This window comes from Theobroma cacao, chromosome 9, assembly GCF_053813885.1.
Source record: "Theobroma cacao isolate CCN51 chromosome 9, ASM5381388v1, whole genome shotgun sequence".
Taxonomy (NCBI): domain Eukaryota; kingdom Viridiplantae; phylum Streptophyta; class Magnoliopsida; order Malvales; family Malvaceae; genus Theobroma; species Theobroma cacao.
This window is the reverse complement of record NC_142647.1, coordinates 7,829,129-7,855,760: the sequence shown is the minus strand read 5'-3', so window position 1 is coordinate 7,855,760 and position 26,632 is coordinate 7,829,129. Positions and strand designations below refer to the sequence as shown.

Sequence of the window (26,632 nt, the reverse complement as noted above, 5' to 3'; positions counted from 1 at the left end):
TTGATTCCTCTACTCACGAGAAAAGCTTTGTTTGAGGCAAACTTGATTAAGGTTTTCTTGAACAAGGCCAAGTAGTTGAGATATCCAAAAATCTACCTTCAGAGTCCACCAATGCCTGAACTAAAAACGACCCAATTAAACCCATCAGCTGCCCATCAACCTCGAAACGCCGCAATAATTGGGAAGTGAAATCCACCAAAAACCCACCACAATACGGATGATATCAGCTTGAAAATCGAGGGAATTGCCTAATTTATCGTTGATTAACTTGCAAACTGTGTAGATGGCACGGTAAGTATCAGCGAAGGAGGAAAAACTGAAGTGACAGGCGAGGAATTGGTAAGAGGCACCGTGAGTAAGGCAGAAAAGAGTAGCGACAAGGGAGGAATCAGGAGGGAAAGAGGGAGGAAAGAAAAGAGTTGAAAGGAGCTGAGAGAAAGTTGGTTAGAAATTCGAAAAAAGCGAGGCCAAAAGGGTTCGGAGATGGAAGAGGAAAGAGAAAGGAAGCGGTTGAACCAAAGGGAAGGAAATGAAGGAAATGGAGGGGGTCGAGGGGAAGGAGGAGAGGGGCGAGGGAAGAGAGGAGGGATTCAAGGGAGAAGCATTGGGAAGGGAGGAGAAAGAGATCGTGGCTGAGGATGAAGAAATGGGCGACGAAAGTGGCAGAGGAGAGGAGGGACACCATTTGTGGGGTTAATACTTGATTTTGGGTTTGCATTTTTTGAACTTGCGCTTGGTGGCAGCAGTTGCGATTTTTGGAATGGCGCGACCAACGTCGGTAGCCATGGCTGTGGGAGGGCAGTGGAAGACTAGTAAGAAAGCAAGCTCTGAGACTTTGACAGCAATTTAAAGTAATGTAAAGCGTTTTGTTTTCTTTGATATTTTTTATCTTTTCCTTTACTGTTGTTGGTCTATTGGTTGCTGAAAAACTTTCCCAGATCCAAGACTTATCACTACAACTTAGCCATACCAAATTAATTTCATATATTAATAATCATAAAAAAAAAATTCACACCCATGTTCACATTTTTACACTAGTAATTGACATATCAAATGACAATTCTATGTAGTTATCTTATCAGTTTTTTTTTTTGTTTAGTTTTCACTCAATCTAACTATAGAAACCAAATTACAAGTTAAAATTTTTTATATAGATACTATGAAAAGGCTTTTTATTATAAAGAGAAAAACTTTTTCCTTGTTGCAATTTATTTGTTATAAGGAGAAAAATATGTTAAAAATGATGTAAACAAATACTAGTATGTTGCAAAGTGTAAAAAAAAAAAAAAGTTGATTATAATGACGAAAAGAAAGGAAGAATATTTAAAAGAGTAACGTTTTTCTAGGGAAAAATATTGGTATTTTATTTGATTTACTAGTAAAGCACTATTTTTTAAATAATAATTTAGGGGGAAAATATGTCAATTACTCGGTAAATCATAAAATTCAAAAACTTCAATTGTGGCATCTATATATTAATTTGATACTAGACTTTAGGGGATACTATAACCAATCAAAATTTTAATTATTCCAAATGTTATTTTTTCATTAACAAAAGTTAAAAGTACAAACTCACAATCGCACTGTGGCATTCTAAAAACCAAAGTAATAGCCCTAATAGAACTACGTAACCTTGCTCCCGAAGTTACCCAATCAACTGTACTTTTTTTTTCCTCAATCTATAAATATACACGACACCATTTAGTTCTCCCATCTTTATCTCTCGCACTCTACTTTTCACTCTCATGCTAAAAGAAAAAAAGAACATCTTTGCTGCCATGGCGAAATTGAGGATCGGAGGGACATGGGCAGGAGTGATAGAGTTAGAATTGGAGAATTGGACGGTGGCCATGTTGAGGGAAGAGGTAGCCAAACGATCAAACGTGGAACGTCCTGACTCTATTAACCTTATATGTGCAGGTAAAGTATTGAAAGATGGTGACGGCACTGAAAAGTTAAGCCACTTGGGTATCAAAAACAACGCTAAGATTTTGGCCAGTCGTGTCTCTGTTGATGAAGGCAAGTCCTTGAAACATGAGTTGATGGCTGAGGAAGAACGCTCTCGTAGACTTGCTCGAGTCAAGTGAGTCTTTTCGTCAACTCTCTTTCTCTCTGTGTTTCTTTTAATGATTGATTAGTATTGAATTTAATAGAAAAGTAACTGACTGCTTATTGGGTTTTTGGTTTCATTCGAATTCTGGATTTAATCAAAGTTGGCAAATTTATTGTTTTATGAAAAAAAAAATTGATATTTATGATGATTTTCATGTATTTTTGGTATTCGGCTTGTCAATCAAATATGCGAAAAGGGAAATTGTGTTCATGGAATATTTCTGGGTTATTTCTCCTTATGTTTTCTTGGCTTGTATATTATAATTGAATTGTGACTGTTTTGGGTTTGTACATAAAGAGATGGAATTCTCTTTTTTCCTCTTTTGTTTTCAGTGTAGTTAATTCCACGAGGTATTTTGATTTTACTTTTTTCTTATTTTTTATGGAATTGATTCAATGTTTCATGTAATAAAATCAAAGTGGTGTAATGTAGTCTGAAGTCTATGATTGAATTGATAATGAAATACTTCTATGTTTCCGTGTAGAGAGATGTTAGTCCTTTACGGTTTACCCTAAGTTGAGATGATATAAAGTGTCTAATTGGAGAATCAATTGTCTTAACTGCAAATTTCAGTGTTGTTATTTGAAGAGGGGGGAACACCTTCAAAAATGTCTCTTCCACTCTTTGAACTTTTCAGATGAACCAAGGACTTACCTTTGCAAATAGTACAAGGACCTTCTTGGCAAGTTTGTCAAAATGATAGAGGAATTTTTTTACTGGATGTGTTTATTTTATAGTTTTCCTGCATTCTGAAGTCATTGTCTTTTCAGGATTTGGTAGGCTGGGAAAATAATTCATTTCTCTGTATTTTTTCTGTACCGTTGCATATTGTTGTGCAGATTCACCAGTTACTAACTCATAGCTATCTCTATTGACAGGGCGGCTGCCACTGCACTTTCCAAGAGGCATGTAGATGGCTCGTTGCCAATTGAAGACTTTAATATTGAACTTGAAGACCAGGGAGGGCAAACAGTACAATTAGGAACTGAGACTGATCAGCGGTATGGAATTTATTCTTATGTGTTAAACCTTTGGCCTCGTTTTTACAACTAGAATAAGATTTGAATTTTCTTTAAATAGGGCAGTGATGATGGGTCTGATGCTTCATGCAAATGCAAAGAATCTAATTAGGAGACAACTGTATAAAGACGCACTGGAAGTGCTCACAATGGGGGAGGTCAGTTGCTAGCATCCGCCCACATTTGCTTCAGCACTCAATTTTGTTTTTATTTTTTTCTTGCTTGCAACCAGATTGTTGGAATAGCTTTCATTGAACATTTGTCAGCAAAGCTGATAATAAGGTTATACAGTAAAATGTTTTTCCGGTGAGTTTGAGCACTCATTAAATTAAGTGCCTTGTTTCTTTCTTGTAGGAGGCCTTCTCTCTTTGTGATCCCAAGGTCCTTGAGGTGAGACATTCTTTCTTAGAATTAAAGAAGATACATTTTCAGAATAACTTTTAAGCCATGCTGTTGTTCAGTTTATATATTTTGGAAATAGCTAAAGGCTTTTAGGTAATCTTTTCAAAATTTTAAACATGCATTGGGTATTGAATAATTGCTTGCATGTTAATTTGGATTTAAAGTGAAAGATCTATTTCATCTCTACGTAAAATTTTCTCTGGATTAGACTATATTTGTCAAGAATGTTTTCTTAATATCCTACATATTTGGCTGTATGTGTTTGCTTGCAGCTTGTTGACAATGTACCAATGCTGCAAATAGACATGGTTTGGTGCTATTTCTTGCTTCGAGATATCAGTTGGCTTTCAGTTGCAGGAATACGTATTGAAAAAGCCAGAGAAGGGCTTGAACGTTGTCACGGAAAGGATCTCTCCCGTGTTAGACTCCTTCAAGCTGGTTGCCAGCCAGAGCTTGCACTGTCAATATTTCAAAACATTGTTTCAGAGACTCAATTTCTACATTTCTGGCCAGTAGTCAAAATGCTGTTAGTTGCAATGTGAAGCTAATCTCTTTTGCATGCTTTCTTTGTAGACATATGAGGTTGGAGTTGTTGGAAGGGGTAGTGGCATATCATAATGGTCAGTTTGATGAATCTAGGAAGGCATTGACCTCTGCACAAGCAAAATTCTCACAGGTTAGTTTAATTATAACCCAAAGCACCTAGCTCTTTTCAGATATCTGGTTCCGGTTGTTCCATCTTTCTTCTAATGTAAAGAAAGGGGAGAATTTGTCACTTTATTTTTTGCGTAGTTGATCTGGTCAGTCCAGGGAGACCACCACTGCTCCTCTCTTCTCAATATCCTATATGGATTCTCTTATCAGTGTGTGGACAGCATCCTCTTGAGCACAGGTTTAGATTTGCCTTCAATGGGAAAATAAAATGGAGTACTGAATGACATATCTCTCAGATAAAGAATTAGTCGACTGGATTTGCAATTACTTTGCTGTATTATTGCAACATTTATTTACTGAAAGATATTGGTTAAATATAATAGAAGTACCATATATCAATAGTTTAAAAAGGTTAAAATACATTCAGATATTATTAACTGGTAAAATTTATCAGCAATTAGTTGTGGTTATTCCAATTTATTGTTGCTCATCCTTTGCTTCCTTCTGCCACTTTCAGTTCTTTTTTTTTCCTTGCCATTTCTTTTGTTTTTGCCACCTTAATTAACATTATGGCTTTACATCCTTTCCCAACATTAAGCCCAATTTTTTGCTGCTGATTTCAGTTACAAGTGCCTGACGAAGCCTTATCTCATGTTATGAGCATGGGCTTCAAGGAACATGATGCAAGGAGGGCATTGCGATTGAACAATCAAGATATTGGGAGTGCTGTTGATTTTCTCTTTGATGAAAAGGCAAAGAGAGCACAAAGCGGGAGGATGATATCCGGCATAGAATGGAAATCATGTGGGTGTAAATATACTTAACATAAGTTTCATTTATAACTGGCATATTCCCTTTATATACAAATAAATAACCCAACAAATTTGCAGGGAGCAAAAACAATATGGAGTGACACCATTGAAGAAGGCTGTGAATCTTGAGAAATTGAAAGAATTAGTTGCCATTGGGTGAGAAGGGCACTCCTATCTTCTTGTTTGCCTTTTTTTAATTTTCATATTAATATGATATGGTAACTATACTCTTGGTGTATGCTTGTGGGCTGGAAGTTTGGGTTGAAAGTTTTCCAATCATAGCTTCATGGTCATGAAAATAAAATGAAAACAAGGACAATATGTTAAGGTTATTTTGAAGCTTCTATTGTACCATCCATAACTATCAATACATAGCGAAAGCTTTTCTCCTGAAAGCTAGGACTTTCTTGATTTGGCAGATTTGAAAAGAATCTTGCTGCAGAAGCCCTTCGGAGGAATGAGAATGACTTTCAGAAGGCATTAGATGATTTAACAAGTCCAGAAACTAATTCTGCAATACAGGTTGGCTGCTTTTTGCAAGAAACTTTCCTTATTCTCAATTTTATTGGCTATCACTTCTTATGTTTGGTATGCAGCTTGATATTGAATCAAGGAAAGGGAAAAGAAAGGAACGAACTGCCAATGCTAGAATTGAAGAGCTTGTATCCATGGGATTTGACAGATCAAGAGGTAAGAGGAAACTGTTCCAAACTACTGTACTGGTTTTTTATAATTATTTTTTCTATCATATAGACTCCACTATTGTCAGAGATATTTTGGTAAACAGCATATATTATGTGTTGGGGGGAGGAGGGGTGTGGAGGGAATTCTACAAAATTGAAGTATTATAATGGGCAAATTTTAATTTTCAATCAAAAATAATTTTTAATGTCTCATAACAATTCTAAAATTAGAAACAAATTTTAAATTCGTGCGATGTAAGCTCTCATGTTAAACTCTATGAAGCTTCCAAATGGTCAAAGCAAGAAAAAAGAGCAATGATATATACAAGAAAAAGAAAAGGTGTTTTTGTTATTATTCTCAACAATCAGGCAAGCAGCTCTTTTTAGAAAACTAATATAATGAATTGGCTCATAAATATCTTCTAGATATTATCTGCCAACTGTTTTAACATTCTAATAATTCATATTGGGAGGGAAAACTTTTAAATAACAAATAGTTAGCACTCAAAAAGAATGACTGGAGCAAACTAAAAATTCTTATAACAAACATTATATCTTTCAAATGGTAAAGACAGTTGCAATCTGTTCAGTTTACTGGAAAATGTACACAAAATAAAGTACCACACTGCCAAAATTCATGGATGTTAGTGTGTTGTGATAATATATATATATATATATATAATGAGAACTTTTTAGTGCACAAGAGGATGCGAATTTGATAAAAGCATCTCCAAAACTGTTCATTTATCCTTATGAACTTAACATGGATTAGCATTCTGATACTTTTCCTGGGTTCAGTGGTTGCTGCTGTTCAGGACGGTGAAACAATGGAGCAAACCATTAGTCGCCTGCTGTCTGAATCTGAACAACTCCCCACTGTTGATGCTAACAGCAATGGAAATCTTGCTTCAGAGCCTAACAATGTGAACCCTGATAGTTTGACCAACAATGATACTGATGAAGGTCCGTCAACTGCTGGCGAGGAAGAGCGGGATGTGGAGATGGAAGATGAACTTGCGAAAGAAATAGAAATTGCAGATGCTTTATCAGACTATGACATCGAAATTACGAAAGAAGGTGAAGCCATAAATGAGTATTTGGCTCTTTTGGCTTCAACAGATAATGGCAACAAAGCTTTATCTTCATGATGAGAAAACAATTCTAAACAGTTACTTTGTGAATAGGATGTATCCACTGATACATGCCTCCGCTTAGATGGTAAATGTCATTAATTTCTGGGGTTTTATGAACTCTGTCTATCAACACAAAGAGCTTGTCATTTCACATTCGAATCCTCAGCCTTATTAATGTCAGCAAGTAAATACCGACATGTGGATACATACATGAAGTGTGTTTACACTTTGCATGCATGATCGTTTATGTGCATAAATGTCTGTACTTATGCTGCATTCCACCTGGCTAGAATTATTGCATCTTGACTTTATAGTTCTGTCCCATCTAGCCCTAAACAGTTTATATGAGTGTATCTCATCACTCAGAAGCAGTTATAAATAACAAAAGATAAAATAAAACCCAACACCGGATGGAATAAGGCAGAAGATTGGTGATGTGCAAATACTAGCAACTATCTTGAAAAAGAAGAGAAAAACAGTTTTTGCAAGTAAAAATAAGGCGGCAACTATTGAGTTGAGCTTAGTCAGCATGATTTCCCTAGTACTGTAAGTTCTGCATTTCAATGCAGGAAAGTTTCAAACGTCTGCAGTATCCCAATTCCAATCTGTTTCTGTTTTTCTTATTATTTGATAATTCATTCAATCCAAATTCTAATAGTATAAAAGATGTATGGTGGAGCTTTAAGTTCTTGAATTATAATCTTTTAAAGTAATGAATGTAATCCGAAAAGGAAGGGGAGGAAAATAAATGGATATTAACAATCCTTCTTTAATTTGATGCTGCACCACTTTTACTTTGACAAGGCTTATCTGTATAAATGACCAAAAAGTGTATAAAGATTTACAACATTCATTCTCTTGAATCATAACTGGATTGATCTTCCGAGTCCATGATCATAGTAATATGTGCATCCTCAACCTTGCTATCCTTGTAATCCTTTGGAAGCACATTGCAGTTAATAGTGTGCCACACCGGTCTCTCTTCTTGGAATAATCTGCAAAATCAAGGACAGCAATCAGTTTTTTTTTTTTTTTTTGATAATAATAAATAAATAAACACCAGAAAATACAAAATTAAATGGTGGCATTGGAAACATTATACACCCCCTGGCCCCTTTTTTTTTTTGTTTCATGTGCCCACGCGAATCAGAGAGATATAAAGTTCCTTCACTGCAACAAACTGCGCTAACTAGATAATTATGGATGCCAATTTGAAAGCCTGTCAACACTTCATCAGTATTTATAATGTTGTTGTTTGCTGGTATAACTAATTGGTATATATCGACAGTTATGTGACCTATTGGTAAAAGTTAAAGTTCGCTGACCCAAGTGAGAAAAGGTACAAGATTAGTGGCAGCTGGTAAACTCTACCCTTCTGTTTCTGTTATATAAAACATCTCGAGACGGTTTTTTTTCTCCCTGAATTTTACCTATCCTGCACTTTTGGCAGCATCTCAGAACACTTGCTCATTGACCATTCAATTAATGGCCCAATGCTTGGTTTTTTCAGGTGACTAGACAGTGTATCTATTGAGAAGAAAGGATAACAAGAAGTATTCACTCATGTTCTACATACCCTTCCCTATTCGGCACTTGAATAGTAAATCTTCGATCTTTCCAATGGGCACAATCAGATACACAAAAACTAGCATCCATAGTTCTAATCTTAGCACATAGAGTAGAGAGAGAGACTCACGGGTGTTTGCATAACATGGGGCATTGAATAGTAAGTGCATACTTGCAGGTGGATAACTCTGTAATTGAACTAATCATTGCTCTGGGCTCCGAGCACACAAATCTCACCTGCAAATAAAAATAATAAAGCATTAAAAGAAATGAGAAAGAAATCTAAAAGCCAAAAACTAGGTCTTTTTTCCCTCCAAAGAAACTCTAAAAACAATATATAAATTCTGCAACTTTTTTGCTTCATACCTCCGTTTCTCGGGGCTGATTAGTAAGATCACATGTGGTTCCATTTGTATACTGATGAGCATGATACCTGTACGAGACAATATGATTATTAATGTTTTTCTTTTTTTTTCCTTCTTTTTAATTAAATATTATCTTTTACTTTTCCTCACTTGAAAACTCTTTTTTGGAAAAATAAAATAAATTGAAGACGCCAAATGGTCAGTGCAACTTAAATTTTTAAACCATACTGAAGTCACACCTTTGTGATGCATCTTTTGAGCGAGGATCTTTTAAAGTGGAGATATCAGAGAGATTCTGGTTGAAAGCAGCAGTGGCCTCTTCATCATATACACCCAAGACAAACTCCTGAACCACCTGCAATGGTTATTTAACAAATATCATTATTTTTCACGCTTGTACAAACTATCAGATCTTCAAGTCCAAGTAATTCCAAAATGAAAAGAAAATGCCCAATAGAAAATTAATAAAAACTGCTGTTGGGGTCTTACTATGTTCATTAGGTATTAGAGAATACATAGGAATCCTCAAAATTATTTTTATGATAGCAAAAGATACTGCTTCTGCTGTTAATAACCATTACTACTACCACCTATGATACAAATTACTACTTCAGATCAAATAGATGGTGCCAACATCATATTCAGTGTCCAAAACCATCAGTTGAGTACACATAGCAGGTTCTGCTAATCAAATACATTTGGTACCTTTTTACTGCAGTTCATTTCAAAAAGCATGATATTCTACATACCTCAGACACATAACCCTCAAAGCAGTGAAAAAAGCCTGGTCTAATGTAAAATAGAAGCACCTTAAGTTCACTTAAAAGACTACCTTATCCTCTTCCAAATGTAGTTGTCGTAACTGCTTTTGGTAGCAAAATTCGTAGGACCACCAACCCTCTTGCTGCATGAAAGAGTTGATAGTATAAGCACAAAACATTTATGGTAGAGTAAGCAGATAACAAGATACGCAGCAAGTAATTCCAAGGAAGAACAAAGGCTTTCTCAATTTATTTTGTTTTGATTTTAGATGACAGAAACATCATTCAATATAGGAAACACCAAACAAACAGTTTGTAGGAAACAAATGCTCACTCTGAGAAAGCAGCGATCTTTCAGTACTTCCAGTAGTTCATCTGGTGTCTTCAGTTTAACCCGTTTCTCACTTTCCACAATCATGCTGCTTGTGTTCTGCTGAGTAACTGGCTTTCCAGTCTTAGCTTTCTCCACCTTAGGCAAGAAACATAAAAAATTCTTTCCATCTTTATTAGGCATAACAACAGACTCTTGATCATCATCCTGCACAATATTACAGGCATTATAATATTAACACAGTTCCAGAAAAGAAAAAAATGCACATGGAACTTGATAGGTTTACATGAAAGAAAAAACCAGCCCCTTGAAGCTACAAGCACATGGCAAATTTATGACAGGACTAAGAAGCCAAGATTTCATTATTCCTATATCCTTAATAACCATCTCACAGAGAAGCAGAACCATGCCGCACTCTAATCATAAATTCAACACATTCTCTCCAGTTTCAAAGTAAGAAATTTCTTAAGCATTCCAACATAGAACATGAGATCCTTGGTTGAGTCAATGATGAGGATGTACAGAAGATGCATGTTGCTAATGTATTTGAATTGGTTAGTACGAAAAACAACTATAAGCTGCAAATATTAAGAGCATGTTATGTATAAAACTTTAAAATTAAAAACTTCCTGCCTACCTTAAGATGTACGTGTCAGTGGTTTCAGGATTTTTACATGTCACTGTTTACAAATTTTACTTGCTCAAAAAAATTAGTAGTTTCATTATACAAATTCCATCATGCAATAAGATCCTAAAAGGGTCATAGTGGCACTAACAAGGCATTACTTACTAAACTTAAACTCCATTTTCATGTTTGAAGAAATTTTTAACGAGATAGATATGGATGGTACACGAAGAATGAACCTACGAGAATGATCAGTAGAAAAGGAGAGGCAAGAAAGAAAACCTTCCTTATCAATGGTAGAGATTGATGTACTCATATTGTAAATACAGGGACATGGTTGCGAAATCTACAACTAAGATCAAATATGAAGCAATAAGCAGGAAAGAAGAAACTGCAAAGCGTTCATCCACATTGTATCAAAAGCAGCACTGAAGAGCAAACATATGTTTAAAATCCTATGCTTACTTACAGGATGGTAGGGGGAATCTTCTGTATGAAACTCAATCTTGTATTTTGGTTCACGGGAGCTCCGGCCAAATGTGCCAGCTGTTGATCAGTAAAGTATCAAAGAAGCATCAGCAAGCACGACAAACTTGAAAGCAGTAGAACCAATATTCTAAAATACTAAAATCAGAAAACTACGACCACAGCCAATAATCAATTTCAATATAGTTGGATGGAAACTCTGCATATGATAACATCACCCACAAAGACTTATTTGTGTAAGACAATAATCATTATTGGCACCTAATATGGCCTGAGTATAGCTTAACTACTCCAAATTAATAGATCTTTCTAAAGGCCCTTGTTGTACGAGAAGATAGTGTATTCTACTTTTATTTTATTCAGTCTCTGGATTACTTTGTTTCTGAAATTTCTCGCTCTGTATTTTAAGTACCAATAGCCTTTAATTAGCCACAGATGCACAAGCTCTTAGCATAAATTTTCTCTCAACAAATCAATAGTCAACTTAAACCTATTAGCAACTCTGTAAAAAACATTTGCCTAACATAGTCAGCATTCACAATTAAAAAACTAAATACAATTGCAAACTCTTTCTAATTGGGGGGAAAGGGAAACAACACTTTGATGCTGCAATCTTTTTACTTAGATCGTGACAAATATTTACCATACTGCCAGGTAAAAAGCCCGAGAACTGAAGTAGGCATCAATCTCAGGCCACTGAAGAACAATCTTATATCTAATGTTCACCCCATTTTATTACAACACTCAGCTGAATTAAAATCAAAAACCACAACATCCCCTTTTCTTACTATGAAGGGCTTTAGCTCTAAGAAGCTCCTTCCTGTCTTTGGTGCTCATTTTACCACTCAAGCACAAAAATAACTCAGTCATCTATTTCTGTTCATATAAATCACTCTCTATTTGTAAATAAACAAGGAGCTTGAAACAAGTACATTATACTCATTAACAATAATAAGTAGTATGTCTTATAACCCAGGAAAATTCATTAATATAAAAAAAAAAAAAAGCAAACAAGGAAATCACTAAGCATAAATATTTGAAGTTCTGTAATAAGCCTCATGATCTCAACTCTTCTATGTTTCACACATGAAAAGAAAAAAATTAAAGAAAAACCCAGATGCAAAATAACAAAATTAAGATGACTTAGACCAAAAAAAAAACTATGGAATTTACATTAAAAAGTTGAATTTTGAGATTAAAAAGAAATATGTATGGGCTTACCTACATGAGATGGGAAAATCTGATCGGCTAAAACATTGCTCCATAAGATACAAAAAACTGCTACCAAGCTAATAAATAATCTCATATTCTTATTTCTTTTACTTTGAGAAAAGTTAGTTTAACTCTTTAAGTAAATACAAACCCTGCTAAGAAATAAAAATATCAAAAACCAGCAACAACACCCAAAGCAGAAGAAGAAAAAGAAGGTGGGTGGAAGTCTGTATCCAATGCCGTTGAAGATGACACAACTCCATGCACGTTGCCCAACCAAATCTCGCCACGTAACGCAAAGTAGTCACTGAGGAATTTGACCCAAGGCCTAAGGGGCCATTTTAATCTATCATGTGTCGGACCAAAGGCCCAAAAACAGCCCGTTCTATCAGTGCCCAATGGAAGAATAGGAAATTTCGTCTTCGATCGAGAAATGATAGGAAACTTTTCATTGATTTAGTTTGATGTCAAAACATAATTAAAGCTAGTACTCGTTACAAAGTATAATTACTCTCTTTCTTTTTTTGGCTGCATCTTTTGTAACAATGGACATTGACAATGCACGCAACGATGTGAATTAGTTTCACTTATTTTCTTTACAAGAGTTTTAATCAATGTATTTAATGTGGAATCTATGTTTATAGTTATATTTTCTATGCTTAACATTTCTATAATTTAAATAATTAATTAGAATTGGGCCCAAATGGTCTTACTGATAGAACCATTTAAATAATAAATGGTCTTACTGATACAACCAATAATTATATTTGGTTACTGATAGAACCAATAATTTGTATTCATAACTTGCAAATTTTTTTAAAAAAATATAATTCTGAAACATTTGAAAAAGTAAAGATAAACATATAATTTCAGTTGACATTATCACTTCTTCTTTTTGTTTTTATTTTGTCTTTCATATACAACTTTGATTGATTAATCATTTTTGCATAATTTGTCCAACTTGGAAGAGGTGGGATCAAACTCTTCTCCCTTCTAAATTCTTCGAGGCTTTGGAAAACTAATCCTCTTAAACGCATGTCATTTTCTGGTTGAGGTGAATATAATGGCATCTTGTCTCTGCATATTAAATTAAATTAAATTAAATCCATCGAGTTTATAATTTTGTAACCAATCTATTTATTTCGTTTCATTTTTGGATGAATATCTCTTCCCACTAGCCATTGAAAAAAATTATCCTATTCAAAATTTTAAGAATTTTGTACTATTAAAATTTCTTTGAAAGTTTCAAGAGCATGTCAATCATTATGTGTTTGTAATAGATCTTGTCTGCAACAAAACAATAAAATGTAAAATAGTGACGGAATTAATGGATCTTCCCTTTGTGTATAATTTACAATTTGATTATCTTTTTTATTATTATGATTTCATTTCAAAGTTTTTTATATCATCAGAAAATATAGTGAGCATGGACGGATCTAAAACTACTCATTATCAAATTTAAAATGTGTAAACAGTTTTTTATATCATTCTTATTTGCCCCCACCCCACCCCACCTCCTCTCTATTAATGTTATTAAATTCTTTTATTTCATATATTTATTCTTATATATTCTACCATTTTTTCCTTAAATATTTACATTACTGTACTTTTTTAAACTAATTTTATTTCGCCAGAGTTCTTTTTGGTTTAACATTATTTCTTTGATTATTCCAATATACATAGTCAAATTTTCATATAATTAATAGTTAACTTTTGCCATAAAATTCTTTTGTCTTATGCGATCTTTTATCTTTTGTCAAATGATTTTTTCAAATATATTTTTCTAGTGGTAAATATAATTAATATATTCATTTTTATGTAAATAATTTTAATTAATATAAAATATTATAAAAATAATCATTAATATTATATTAAATTTAATATTGATCCTTTTATTAAAAATCTCAACTCCATCCCAGTTAAATGAGATTACACAAACTATACATGTATACTACATTTGGGACTTATTTATTAAGATTCGATTTGATCGATATTTACATTTTACTTTTGGCCAAACAGTTCGGCAAAATTTGACAAGTTTGGAAGACCTGACCGTGGGATATTCATCCCTCCCTTCCAACTTTATTCAAGATATTGGAAGATTGACTTCTCTTAAGAATTTGTACATGTCTGATTGTGAGGTGAATGGCAACTTCTCTATGAATGGTAAGTTAGATCTTTCACTTTTGCAGTTATTAATCCATTTTATTTATTTCAGTTTTAGATGGAATACATATTTTTTACCACTGATCATTCAAATAATCATTTATGCAAAATTAAAAGAACTCTTTTTAAACAATGTTCCATAAAATTTTCAATAATGTATATCACTCCTTATAAGTCTGTTTGTAATAGACCCTTCCCCGCATCAAATAAAAAAGAAAAATAAAGTAAAACAGTGTAGTAAACTTTGTGAAGCTATGATATTTAGTGGATCTTCCTATTTACATTTATATAAGTTTTCTTCTTTTGAAGAATATATAGACAATTTGGTCAACCATCCATTAATTAGCTCATGCCATCATATATTAGGGTTTTAAATTGCATACTCATAACATAAATGTTACTAGGTGATTTTTCTTAAGCGCAAAGATAAATATTACAATAATCTTTAATCATAAAAAAAAACATAGTAAGTGATATAAAAATTAATATAATTAATGAAAAACATATTGCCTTAAAAATGTGTGCAAAGTTGTTAATTTTGTTTAAAATTGTCATTACCAACTTTTATTTGTTGTCCTTTCACTTTGTTGATATATTTTTTTAATTCTTTTAATAGATTAGGTTATGTCTAATAAACCCTTCACTGCTCAAAGAATAAAAAAGCAAAACAATATAATCAACCTAATGAAATAATATATGTATATTGTTGACTGCGTATCTATTATCTACCAACATATTATTATTAATATTATTTGCACCTGAAAATATATCTTTATACGTTTCTGTACTTTTTTTTTTTATTCTTGCTATATAGGCCCACTTCATTTGAAGAATTTGGAATCTTTAAGCATAGACTCCACTCCCCTGGAAAACAACTTTCTTCAAACAATTGGAGCAATGCCTTCTCTCAAATCTTTATCATTATGGGATTGTGGACTCGATGGCACCTTACCTACCCAAGGTTGAGATTGATATTACCCTCTCTTGATTTCTGTTTTTACTATTCTATTCTGATGCTAAGTTACTTTATTTTAAGTACTTTGTTTGTCTTATTCATGTTGTCACTTTTTTGCATTTGAACATTATTCCTCTGTCCTATTTGTTGGGAGGTGAATGGCAACCTCTCTATGCATGGTTAGTGTGGTCTTTCAATTTTTTATTTATTTATCCATTTTATTTATTTCATTGTTTAGATTAAATACATATTTCTTACCACTTTGTCATTCAAATAATCATTTATTCAAAATTAAAATAACTCTTTTGAATGAATGTTCCAAAAAATTTTCAATAATGTATGTCACTCCTTATAAGTCTATTTGTAATAGACCATTCCCTGCACCAAATAAAAAAGAAAGAAAAAAAAAGGTAAAAGAGTTTAGTAAATCTCGGTAAGCTATGATATTTAATTAGGGGATCTTCCTATTTACATTTATGTAAGTTTATTTCTTTTGAAGAATATATAGAGAACTTGGTTTATCATCCATTAATTATCTCATGCCATCACATATTAAGGTTTTAAATTGCATAATCATTACATAAATATTAGTAGGTGATTTTTCTTGAGCCGCAAAGATAAATATTACAATAATCTTTTATCATCAAAGAAAAACATAGTAAGTAATATAAAAATTAATATAATTAATGAAAAGCATAGTGTGTTAAAATTGAAGTGAAAGTTGTTGACTTTTGTTTAAAATTGTCATTAACAATTTTTATTTGAATTCCATTCACTTTTATTGGTGTATTTTTTAATTTTTTTACTAATTTTAAAAAAAATCTTGATTAAGTAACTTAATATTAAGAAATAAATATTATTTTTATATAATTGTTAAAATTTAATTTGATTGATATTTACTTTTTGTTTTTTATTTTTACTTTATGCTTTTTGTTATTGGTCTTTTATTTTCTAATATTTTTTAACCTTTTCTTTCTATTCATATTTTACAAAAAAAAAAAAAAACAAAACAAAACAAAAAATCAACCAAATAAAGTCTAAATACTAATTTTTTTATTATAAACTTTTAGTAATTTGCAACTGTGTCTTTCGAAAAATAATTCATAGCTTTTTTATTGAACAGCTTGGCAAACTTTGACAAGTTTGGAAGTGTTGAGCGTGGAATTTTTATCTCTCCCTTCCAACTTCATACAAGATATTGGAGCAATGACTTCTCTTAAGAATTTGTACGTGCTTGATTGTGAGGTGAATGGCAACCTCTCTATGAATGGTAAGTTGGATCTTTCAATTTTTCAGTTATTAATCTATTTTATTTATTTTATTTTTTAGATTGAATACATACACTACAACATTTTTCACCTTTGGCTGCAAAAAAAATTGCAGCTATAGGTGAAAAATGTGCAGCCTTAGCCAATGTATGGAAAAGTATGGCTGCACTTGTTTATGGGATTCAACAGCAAAATTAAAGTGCAACTGTATACTATATGGCTGCAATCTTAAATCATATGACAGCATATAAAATGTGCAGCTAAAAGCTACAAGATAGAGACACAAAAACCTTCTAATATTCAATAAGTTTTATGATAGAAACAAAATGCTCACAAACCATTAGTGCCTCTAAAATCAAATTGCAGCAACTAATGCCTCAAAAGTCAAATGTCACAAAAACCATTTTCAACTAGGAACATGGACCCTCAAGGTCTTTACAACGTGTACAATATGGGGTTTCATTAAAAATGATCAACTAATTTTAGTAGTCTCTCTTTCTCTCTTCTTCTCTCCAATTCCTCTCTGTACATATTTGTTTGTCCATTCTCCAACCTAATAAAACCATATGACATTACAATTCCCAGCCTTCCTTACCCGCAGAGATTAATTTGCAAGTAATTGATAATGTAATATGAGACAAAGCATACTCACTGACCAACTAACAAAAATTTATCTGTGCTCTTTGATTTGATTTGAAAACAAAGCAAAAAAGGGAGAAAAAAATAAAGAACATAGAAAACTGCTAACATTGTAAAAGATTCATTATTTGTTCTCTGTCATATCTAACTCTCTTTTAGCATGGTACAACACAAGTGTCAAATGATGCATAGTTTAACATTGGCGATTGGAAAGCAAAAAGGTGTCTTATGTTTTAACATCTTTGATAAGGCTTCCTATGAATCAAATATAGCTTGAATGCATGCTATCTCAATGATTCTAGAGTAACTATACTAGATATCCTATATATCTAAATTGCACATAAGAGCCCCTAACTCCAAGTTTTAAAATCACATTGTCATTAGTTTTAAACTTCTAGAATTGTTACCCTTCACTGCTCAAAGAATAAAAAAGCAAAACAATATAATCAACCTAATGAAATAATATATGTATATTGGTGACTGCTTATCTATTATCTACCAACATATTATTGTTAATATTATTTGCACCTGAAAATATATCTTTATACGTTTCTGTACATTTTTTTTTTTATTCTTGCTATATAGGCCCACTTCATTTGAAGAATTTGGAATCTTTAAGCATAGACTCCACTCCCTTGGAAAACAACTTTCTTCAAACAATTGGAGCAATGCCTTCTCTCAAATCTTTATCATTATGGGATTGTGGACTCGATGGCACCTTACCTACCCAAGGTTGAGATTGATATTACCCTCTCTTGATTTCTGTTTTTACTATTCTATTCTGATGCTAAGTTACTTTATTTTAAGTACTTCTTTTGTCTTATTCATGTTGTCACTTTTTTGCATTTGAACATTATTCCTCTGTCCTATTTGTGTTATCACTTTTGCATTTGAACATTATCCAAATCAAAATATCACTCTTCGATCATAACTATTTAAAAAGTAATGAAACCTACTAAACAAACACAAAACACCTTAACATAAAATTCCTATATATATTATCCTTTTTCCTTTTGAACTCCATTAATATTAAGGAGAGTCAATAAGTGACGTCGTTTGTGTATGTTTTTTTTTTAGTGACGGCGTTTGTGTATGATTTTTTTTTTCATTTATTTATTTTTTATCACTGACAGACCTCTTTAATTATTTAATTTTTTATTTACAGGTCTTTGTGAATTGACTCATCTTCGAGAACTTTATATCAGCCACAATAATCTAAATGGTAACTTGCCCGAGTGCTTCTCCAACCTCACGTCCCTTGAAAGTTTAGATCTTTCTTTCAATCAGCTTTTTGGAAATATATCTGTCCTTGAGAGTCTGACCTCCCTTGAAAGTTTAGATCTTTCAAACAATTACTTTCGGATCCCGAGCTCATTAGGACCCTTCCTTAACCTTTCAAAACTCAAGTACATCTCTGCAGATAATAATTCCATATATGCTGAAACCGAGATGCATCCTTTGGCCCCAAAATTCCAACTGCATGAGATCAGTTTATCTTGTTGTGGAGATGGTGGATCATTTCCTCAATTCCTCTATCATCAACATGACTTGAGGTATGTTGATCTCTCTAACATCAAGCTGATAGGAGAATTCCCAAATTGGTTGTTGGAAAACAACACAAAATTAGAAACAGTTGTTCTAGCCAACAACTCTCTTTTAGGACATTTTCAGCTACCTTTCCTTTCACATTTGCATTTATCACATCTTGATATCTCCATAAATTCCTTCTGTGGCAACATTTCAATTGACATTGGAGCAAAACTACCATCCTTAACGTTTCTGAACATGTCAAAAAATTCTTTTGGCGGTAGCATTCCAGCTTCCGTTGGTGATATGAATTTCCTACAATACTTGGATTTGTCTAACAATAAATTGGACGGTGGATTACCTGAACACTTGGCCATGGGTTGCTCCTCATTAAGTGCCCTTATATTATCAAACAACAGTTTGCAAGGCCAGATTTTCTCTGCAAATTTTAGCTTGACAAACTTGAGAGAGTTGCAAGTGGATGGGAATCACTTCTCTGGAAGCATCCCAGATTGTTTGTCTAATTGCTCAGATTTGTCAATATCGGATGTTAGCAATAATCAACTCTTTGATGAGATACCAAGATGGATGGAGAATTTGTCAAGTTTGTCTATATTAGATTTAAGCAATAACACAATTTTTGGTGGGATACCGAAGTGGATGGGGAATATGTCAAGTTTGGAAACAATCGTCATGGCAAATGATCATCTTGAAGGTCCAATCCCCATGGAATTTTGCCAGCTCAATCTTAATCTTAAATTTCTCGACCTTTCAGTGAACAATATCTCGGGGAGTCTGCCATCTTGCTTCAACCCTTTAAGGATCAGTCATGTTCATTTATCTAAAAACAAGCTACAAGGGCCGCTAGCAAATGCATTTCGTAACAGCTCTAATTTGGTGATATTAGATCTCAGCAATAACCACTTAAGTGGAAACATTCCAAATTGGATTGGCAAGCTTTCTCAGTTGAGTTATCTTCTCCTAAATAACAACTATTTTGAAGGTAGGATTCCACTTCAGTTATGCAAGTTGAGTCACTTAAGCTTGATTGATCTTTCTCATAATAATCTTTTTGGGATTATTCCCCCTTGCCTGAAGGTTACAACACTGAACAATATATCCGAAGATCATGTCCGTTATGTCGGTGCTGTTGACGCTATAGCTCCTAGCTCTTCTTTCTCCGCTGAAGAGCCAATAGAGTTCACAACAAAAAACATATCCTACCCATACAAGGGAAAAATCCTTACATACCTATCTGGAATTGATCTCTCTTACAACAAGTTGACTGGTGAGATTCCCCATGACGTCAAAAACTTCCTAAACATCATTGTGTTGAACCTAGCTCACAATAATTTGACAGGATCAATCCCATTAGAGTTTTCTAATCTCAGACAAATTGAGAGTCTAGATCTTTCTTACAACAACTTGACCGGGAAAATCCCTCCTCAACTTGCAGAGTTACATTTCTTGGCATATTTCAATGTGTCGTACAACAACTTGTCTGGAAAGACGCTTGAGACCGGACAATTTGCAACATTTGATGAAAACAGCTACCTGGGAAATCTTTTTCTTTGTGGCGCATTGTTGCGAAATAACTGCTCTGCAATTGAACGAACATCAATTGACAATAGTGAAGACAATGGTTCAATTGACATGGATGTCTTTTATGTGAGTTTCATTGTGTCTTACATAATAGTGCTATTGGGTATTGCTGTTGTGCTTTACATAAATCCTTATTGGAGACGAGTATGGTTCTATCACATCGAGATGGGCATCACTTCTAGCTACTATTTTGTAGTAGACAATCTCCCCGGAGGATTCCGTTGTTGAAATATGCAGCCAATAGATTTTCATTTCCACCAAAAAGCTTCAGCCTTTTACCCTTCCTGTTAAGAATTTGAATGAAGGCCCTCTTGATTTCTATCCCTGGAAAATCTATTATAATATGTTTCTTGACCAATTAATCATTTTGCAAATAGCAAGCTTGGATCGCTTCTAGAACAATATGAGTGGCAAAATTCGCTCCTTAACAATACAAATGACAGTATTGATCATGACATATGCAACTCCTTTACTAATTTTTGTTGTGCATGTTACCAATTTGTGTTACTAACCATTTTCCTTGGCTCAGTGAAACTTTCATTGTCACCAATTTCTGTTACTAACCAATTTCCTCTGCTTAATGAAACTTTCATTGTCAACCTTTTTTACATAGGAATTGTTGCAACAATGACTAATTCAAATTGCTCACATAATGCGTAGATATATAGCAGTGTCTTCTCTAATAATTTTGTTAGGAATGCAAACCAGAATTTGGAAGCATTGAAATGAGAGTGTCAACTTTATTTAGGGTAGTCTAGGTTATGATCCACATAAAGTCGGCTTAGCAAAAAAAAAAAAATTAATCCACATAAAGTCTCTCTTTATTTTCTATGTTTCTTTTTCTCCATTCCCTTAAAGGATTATTCATATCGAAAGAAACTTGTGATAATGTATGACTAAAACAAGAACAATGTGTAAACTGAAGTTCACTAATATAGTAGCTTTCTACCATGGCTGGGCAGGTTTGCAAGAGTCAAGAGATAAAACAACTCTTCTGTTGTCTTCAATCTGAGGTAAAATAATTTATCGATGAAGTCCCAACTGCAAAGTTGGTGACCTTTGATAACACAATCTACCGACTGGTTATGTGCATGTTACTAACTATTTCCCTTTGATATATGACTTTTCTTTGTGCACCTACCTACATACAAGGACTTCATTTGTGACAGATTTAAGGTTACTCAATTCAAATTTATCTGATGGTAGGAGAAAGTAAGTGGTATCAAAGACATGGTTGTTTCCCATGTATTCTTTGTAATGTCTTCTAAATGCTGTTCTTTGGAATGCTAATCAGAAAATGGATTGGCTTCCAAATGAAGGGGTCAATTTTTATTCTAGTAATCACACTCTGTTCATATAATGCCTCTGTTTCTATGTTCTTTTTCTCCTTACTTAAATGAGAGGAAGAATTGCAATTGTGGAACTTCAACTTTTTGCGCCAACTTATTGTTAAGAAATTAGACAGAAGCTTGTGTTCGTGTGTGACTAAAACATGAAGTATTTTAAACTAAAATTCTCTAACTAGCAGCTTTCTGCAATAGGTGAGCAAGTTTGCAACATTTAAGAGATAACCTTTGAACTAGTAATCCTACGTTAGATTCCTACACCATGTGCATTCAAAATTGTCTTGGATCCAAATATATCAACATATTTCACTCAGCAAACTAGATTAAAAGCAATTTCTATATAAAATTGAAGTATTCACATACAATTTACCAGGAGATAATAAACTACAGAAATGATTCTGCGAGCACATACTTATGGCATTCATTTTCTCAAACTCACCTGATTCAAATGCTGAGCAATAATGGCCTGCCACCTAACTCTAACTCTCCAAAACGCTATCTCAACCAGCCCCATTGCTCGACTGGGGTGCATTGAACTTTTTCTCCGGTGAACCGAAACTATCTCCTTCCTCATTGGACCTCACATAACGGGTTTTACTGAACAAGGCCATGGCAAGAGAGGGAAACAAGAATGACCCAATATGTATTGAGGAACAAAATCGCCGTCACCAAGCTTGTAACAAAGCCCGTTTAACAACTCTCTTGATTCCTCTACACGTGAGAAAAGCTTCGCTTGGTGCAAAATTGATTCGGGTTTTACTGAACAAGGCCAACTAGCTGAGATATCCAAAAATCTACCTTCAGAGTCCACTAATGCCTGAACTAAAACCGACTCATTTGAACCGATAAGCTACCATCAACCTCGAAACGTCGAAAACCCAAAATGCCACAGCAATTGGGAAGTGAAATCTACCCAAAACCCACCACAATATGGCTGATATCAGCTTGAAAATCAAGGGAATTGCCTAATTTATCGTTGACCAGCTTGCATACGGAGTAGAAGGCACGGGGTGGTTGACGGAGGAAAAACTGAAACGACGAGCGAGGAATTCGTAAGAGGCGCCGTGGGCGAGGCGGAAGAGAGCGACGGCAAGATAGGAATCGGGAGGAAAAGAAGGAGGAAAGGAAGGGGAAAAGGTTGAAAGGAGCTAGAGAAAGTGTATTTAGACATCCAGAAAAAGTAGGGCCAGAAGGGGTTAGATATAGAAGAGGGAAGAAAGGGGAAGCGGTTGAACCAAGGGGGAGGAGAATGAGGAAATGGAAGGGATGAGGGGAAGGGGGAAGGAAGAGAGGAGGGATTCAAGGGAGAGGCACTAGGAAGGGAGGAGAAAGAGATCGTGGCGAAGGACGAAGAAATGGGCGGCAGAAGTGGCGGAGGAAAGGAGGGAGACTAGTTATGGGGTTAATAGTAGATTTTGGGGTTTGTATTTTTTGAATTTGTGCTCGGTGGCAATGGTTGCAATTTTTTGGGTGGCTTTGTCGCAACCAGCGCCAACAGCCATGGCTGTGGAAGTGCAATGAAAGACTAGTAAGAAAGCAAGCTCTGAGCCTTTGACAGGGACGTGGAGTGGCGTAAAGCATCTTGTTCTCTTTTTATTTTTTATCTTATCATTTATTGTTGTTGGTTTATTAGTTGCTAAAACACTTTCTCAAATTCAAGCCTTATCACTACAACTTAGTCGTACCAAATTAATTTCATATATTAATAATCATAAGAAAAAAAATCATATCCATGTTCACATTTTTACACTAGTTACTGAAATATCAAATGATAACTCTATATAGTAATCTTATCAGATTTTTTTGTTAGTTTTCACTCAATGTAACTATAATATCAAATTATAAGTTAAAAATTTTAATAAACGTATTATGAAAAGGCTTTTTATTATAAAAAGAAAAACTTATTTCTTTCTGCAATTTATTTGTTATAAAGAGAAAAATATGTTAAAAATTATGTAAACAAATACTAGTGTGTTGCAAACTAAAAAAAAAACTGATATATAATGATGAAAAGAAAATCCTCAAGAAAAGAAGAATATTTAAAAGAGTAACGTTTTTTTAGGGAAAAATAATGGTACTTTATTTGATTTACTAGTAAAGCACTATTTTTTAAATAATAATTTAAGGGAAAAATATGCCAATTACTCGGTAAATGATGAAATTCAAAAACTTCAATTGTGGCATCTATATATAAATTTGACACTAGACTTTAGGAGATACCATAACCAATTAAAATTTTAATTATTCCAAATGTTATTTTTTTATTAGTAAAAGTTAAAAGTACCGACTCATAATCGCACTATGACATTGAAGAAAACAAAGTAATAGCCCCAATAAAACAACATAACCTTGCTCCCGAAATATAAATACGTCAACTTTTTTTTTCCCTCAACCTATAAATATACATGACACCATTTAGTTCTCCCATTTTTATTTTCACTCTCTTGCGAAAAGAAAAAAAGAACATCTTTGCTGCCATGGCGAAATTAAGGATCGGAGGGACATGGGCAGGACTGATAGAGTTAGAATTGGAGAATTGGACGGTGGCCATGTTTAGGGACGAGGTAGCCAAGCGATCAAATGTGGAACGTCTTGACTCTATCAACCTTATATGTGCAGGTAAAGTATGAAAGATGGTGACAGCACTGAAAAGTTAAGCCAATTGGGTATCAAAAACAACGCTAAGATTTTGGCCAATCGTGTCTCTGTTGATGAAGGCAAGTCCTTGAAACATGAGTTGATGGCTGAGGAAGAACGCTCTCGTAGACTTGCTCGAGTCAAGTGAGTCTTTTTGTCAACTTTCTCTCTCTTTTTCTTTTAATGATTAATTAGTATCGAATTTAATAGAAAAGTAACTGACTGCTTATTGGGTTTTTGGTTTTATTGGAATTCTGGGTTTAATCAAAGTTGGCAAATTTATTGTTATATGAAAAAAAGTTTTGATATTTATGATGATTTTCCATGTATTTTTGGTATTCGGCTTGTCAATCTAATATGCCAACAGGGGAATTGTGTTCATGGAATATTTATAGGTTATTTCTCCTCGTGTTTTATTGGCTTGTATATTATAATTGAATTGTGACTGTTTTGGGTTCGTACATAAAGATATGGAATTCTCTTTTTTCATCTTTTGTTTTCAGCATAGTTAATTCCACGATGTATTTTGACTTTACTCTTTTCTTTTCTTTTTTATAAAATGGATACAATGTTTCATGTCTTAAAATCAAAGTGGTTTAATGTAGTCTGAAGTCTACGATTGAATTGATAATGAAATACTACTATAGTTCTGTGTAGAAAGATGGTAATCGTTTACCCTAAGTTGAGATGATATGAAGTGTCTAATTGGAGAACCGACTGCCTTAACTGCAAATTTCAGTGTTGTTATTTGAAGAGGGGAAAATAACTTAAAAAATGTCTCTCCCACTTTTTCAACTTTAAAGATGAACCAAGGGCTTCCCTCTGCAAATAGTACAAGGACCTGCTTGGCAAGTTTGTCGAAATGATGATGTTTTTTACTGGATGTGACTATTTTATAGTTTTCCTGCATTCGGAAGTGATCATCCTTTCAGGATTTGGTAGGCTGGGAAAAGAATTCATTTCTTTGTATTTTTTTTCTGTACCATTGCATATTGTTGTGCAAATTCACCAGGTACTAACGCATGGCTATCTCTATTGACAGGGCAGCTGCCACTGCACTTTCCAATAGGCATGTAGATGGCTCATTGCCAATTGAAGACTTTAATATTGAACTTGAAGATTGGAACTGAGATTGATCAATAAATTGTAGCAAACGTGATTAATTGAAAATTGAATCACCCACGTATACCAACTCATCCTGAATTTCTAAACTCCTGTACATAACGTTCTTGTGCCAGCCCTTTACAAATAGAGATCACCCTATACAGTCCCATAGCACCGCACCAAACCTTTCAGACACAGCCCCACATCATACAAAATGCTTCTCCCAAAAAAACCAAGTATACATAGGCAACACAGGGAGTTAAATCCAAACAGGAAATTAACAAAATTCAACATCAACAACAGCAACCGGCATCCCCAGGGGCGGAGCCTCACATGGCCTTCTAAAATTTTTAATTTTTTTTATATTATATAAAATTTAAAAAAATTTTAATATATTCTCTTAATTGTACCTCCAATAAATTTTTATTTAATAATTAATACAAATAAAGAATAACAAAAAATATTTCTCATGTCTCACTAAATTTTAAAGTTTTTTTTATTTTATTAATTAATATTATTATTTTTATTTATATTTTTTATACTATTTGTTTATATATTTTAAGTTTTTATAGATTTACTTTTGTAAATTTTTATAAACTATCAATCATATTCTTTTTTCTTTTCTTTGTTATGTCATATGTGAATTTCATCTTTTATTTGCCCTGTTTGTCTTTTTTTTGCTATGTGAATTTTATTTTTTATTATTTTAATTTTTAAAAATTAATAAATTATTATGTAATTTTTTAATATAAATTGTACTATTGCGTTGCTACCTAAATTTTTATCATTGTATCATTTTTTAATTAATTTTGATTATATAAAAAGAAATTATTTTGAGTATTTTTTATATGTTTTATATTTTATATTTAATAAAAAAAATTATCTTGAATATATACTTTTTAAACAATCTTAATTAATCCTGATCTTCCATCTGCTTTCCTCCTTGTTTTTGAGGCAACATTGCTCGGGTTTTCCTCTCATTTCTCTATTTTATCACTGCTATCGTCATCTCCCTCCATTTTCGTCTGTTTTTCTATTCTTTGGAACTCCACCGCCATCACTTGATAGCTTCTTGCTTTCACCTGCATTTCAACCGTCTCCTCTATCCTCTGCTGATTTTCTGTTGCCACCAGCATGATGCCTGCCTCAAAGCTCCTACAGTCCATAGTGTGCTCCTCCATTTCTATTAATTCTTCCCAAAACTTTGCTAAGCTTTCAAAGGTGTC

The 26,632-nt window shown here is 33.5% G+C and overlaps 3 protein-coding genes across 5 annotated transcripts in view; 2 read left to right on the top strand and 1 right to left on the bottom strand.

Moving 5' to 3' along the window:
• Positions 1–26,632, top strand: part of LOC18588871 (uncharacterized) — a 76,096-nt gene that overhangs the window by 23,051 nt on the left and 26,413 nt on the right. For both annotated transcript variants that reach the window (XM_088809618.1, XM_088809621.1), the window contains one exon: positions 16,407–16,553. In XM_088809618.1, the coding sequence (XP_088665744.1) occupies positions 16,407–16,553 (147 nt within the window). The remainder of the gene's footprint in view (positions 1–16,406; positions 16,554–26,632) is intronic.
• On the top strand, positions 1,688–7,053 carry LOC18588869 (uncharacterized). The gene is given in 12 exon segments (XM_088809625.1): positions 1,688–2,083; positions 2,992–3,114; positions 3,194–3,290; positions 3,487–3,522; positions 3,807–3,994; positions 4,108–4,210; positions 4,812–4,950; positions 4,953–4,992; positions 5,079–5,156; positions 5,420–5,522; positions 5,597–5,690; positions 6,482–7,053. Coding segments are annotated over 12 exon segments (1,689 nt in total). The 5' UTR covers positions 1,688–1,745; the 3' UTR covers positions 6,832–7,053.
• On the bottom strand, positions 7,557–12,373 carry LOC148760675 (protein OS-9 homolog). 2 transcript variants are annotated; one of them, XM_018127687.2, is made up of 8 exons: positions 12,172–12,373; positions 10,934–11,010; positions 9,843–9,977; positions 9,580–9,651; positions 8,987–9,102; positions 8,749–8,815; positions 8,513–8,619; positions 7,557–7,811 (listed from the first exon to the last, which is right to left on the bottom strand). In XM_018127687.2, exons 1-8 carry the CDS (start codon positions 12,254–12,256, stop codon positions 7,667–7,669), a joined length of 804 nt encoding a protein of 267 aa, XP_017983176.2. In that variant the 5' UTR covers positions 12,257–12,373; the 3' UTR covers positions 7,557–7,666. The 2 variants fall into 2 exon arrangements, with proteins under 2 accessions (XP_017983176.2, XP_088665753.1); XM_088809627.1 differs by having other exon boundaries at positions 9,843–10,046; positions 12,172–12,369.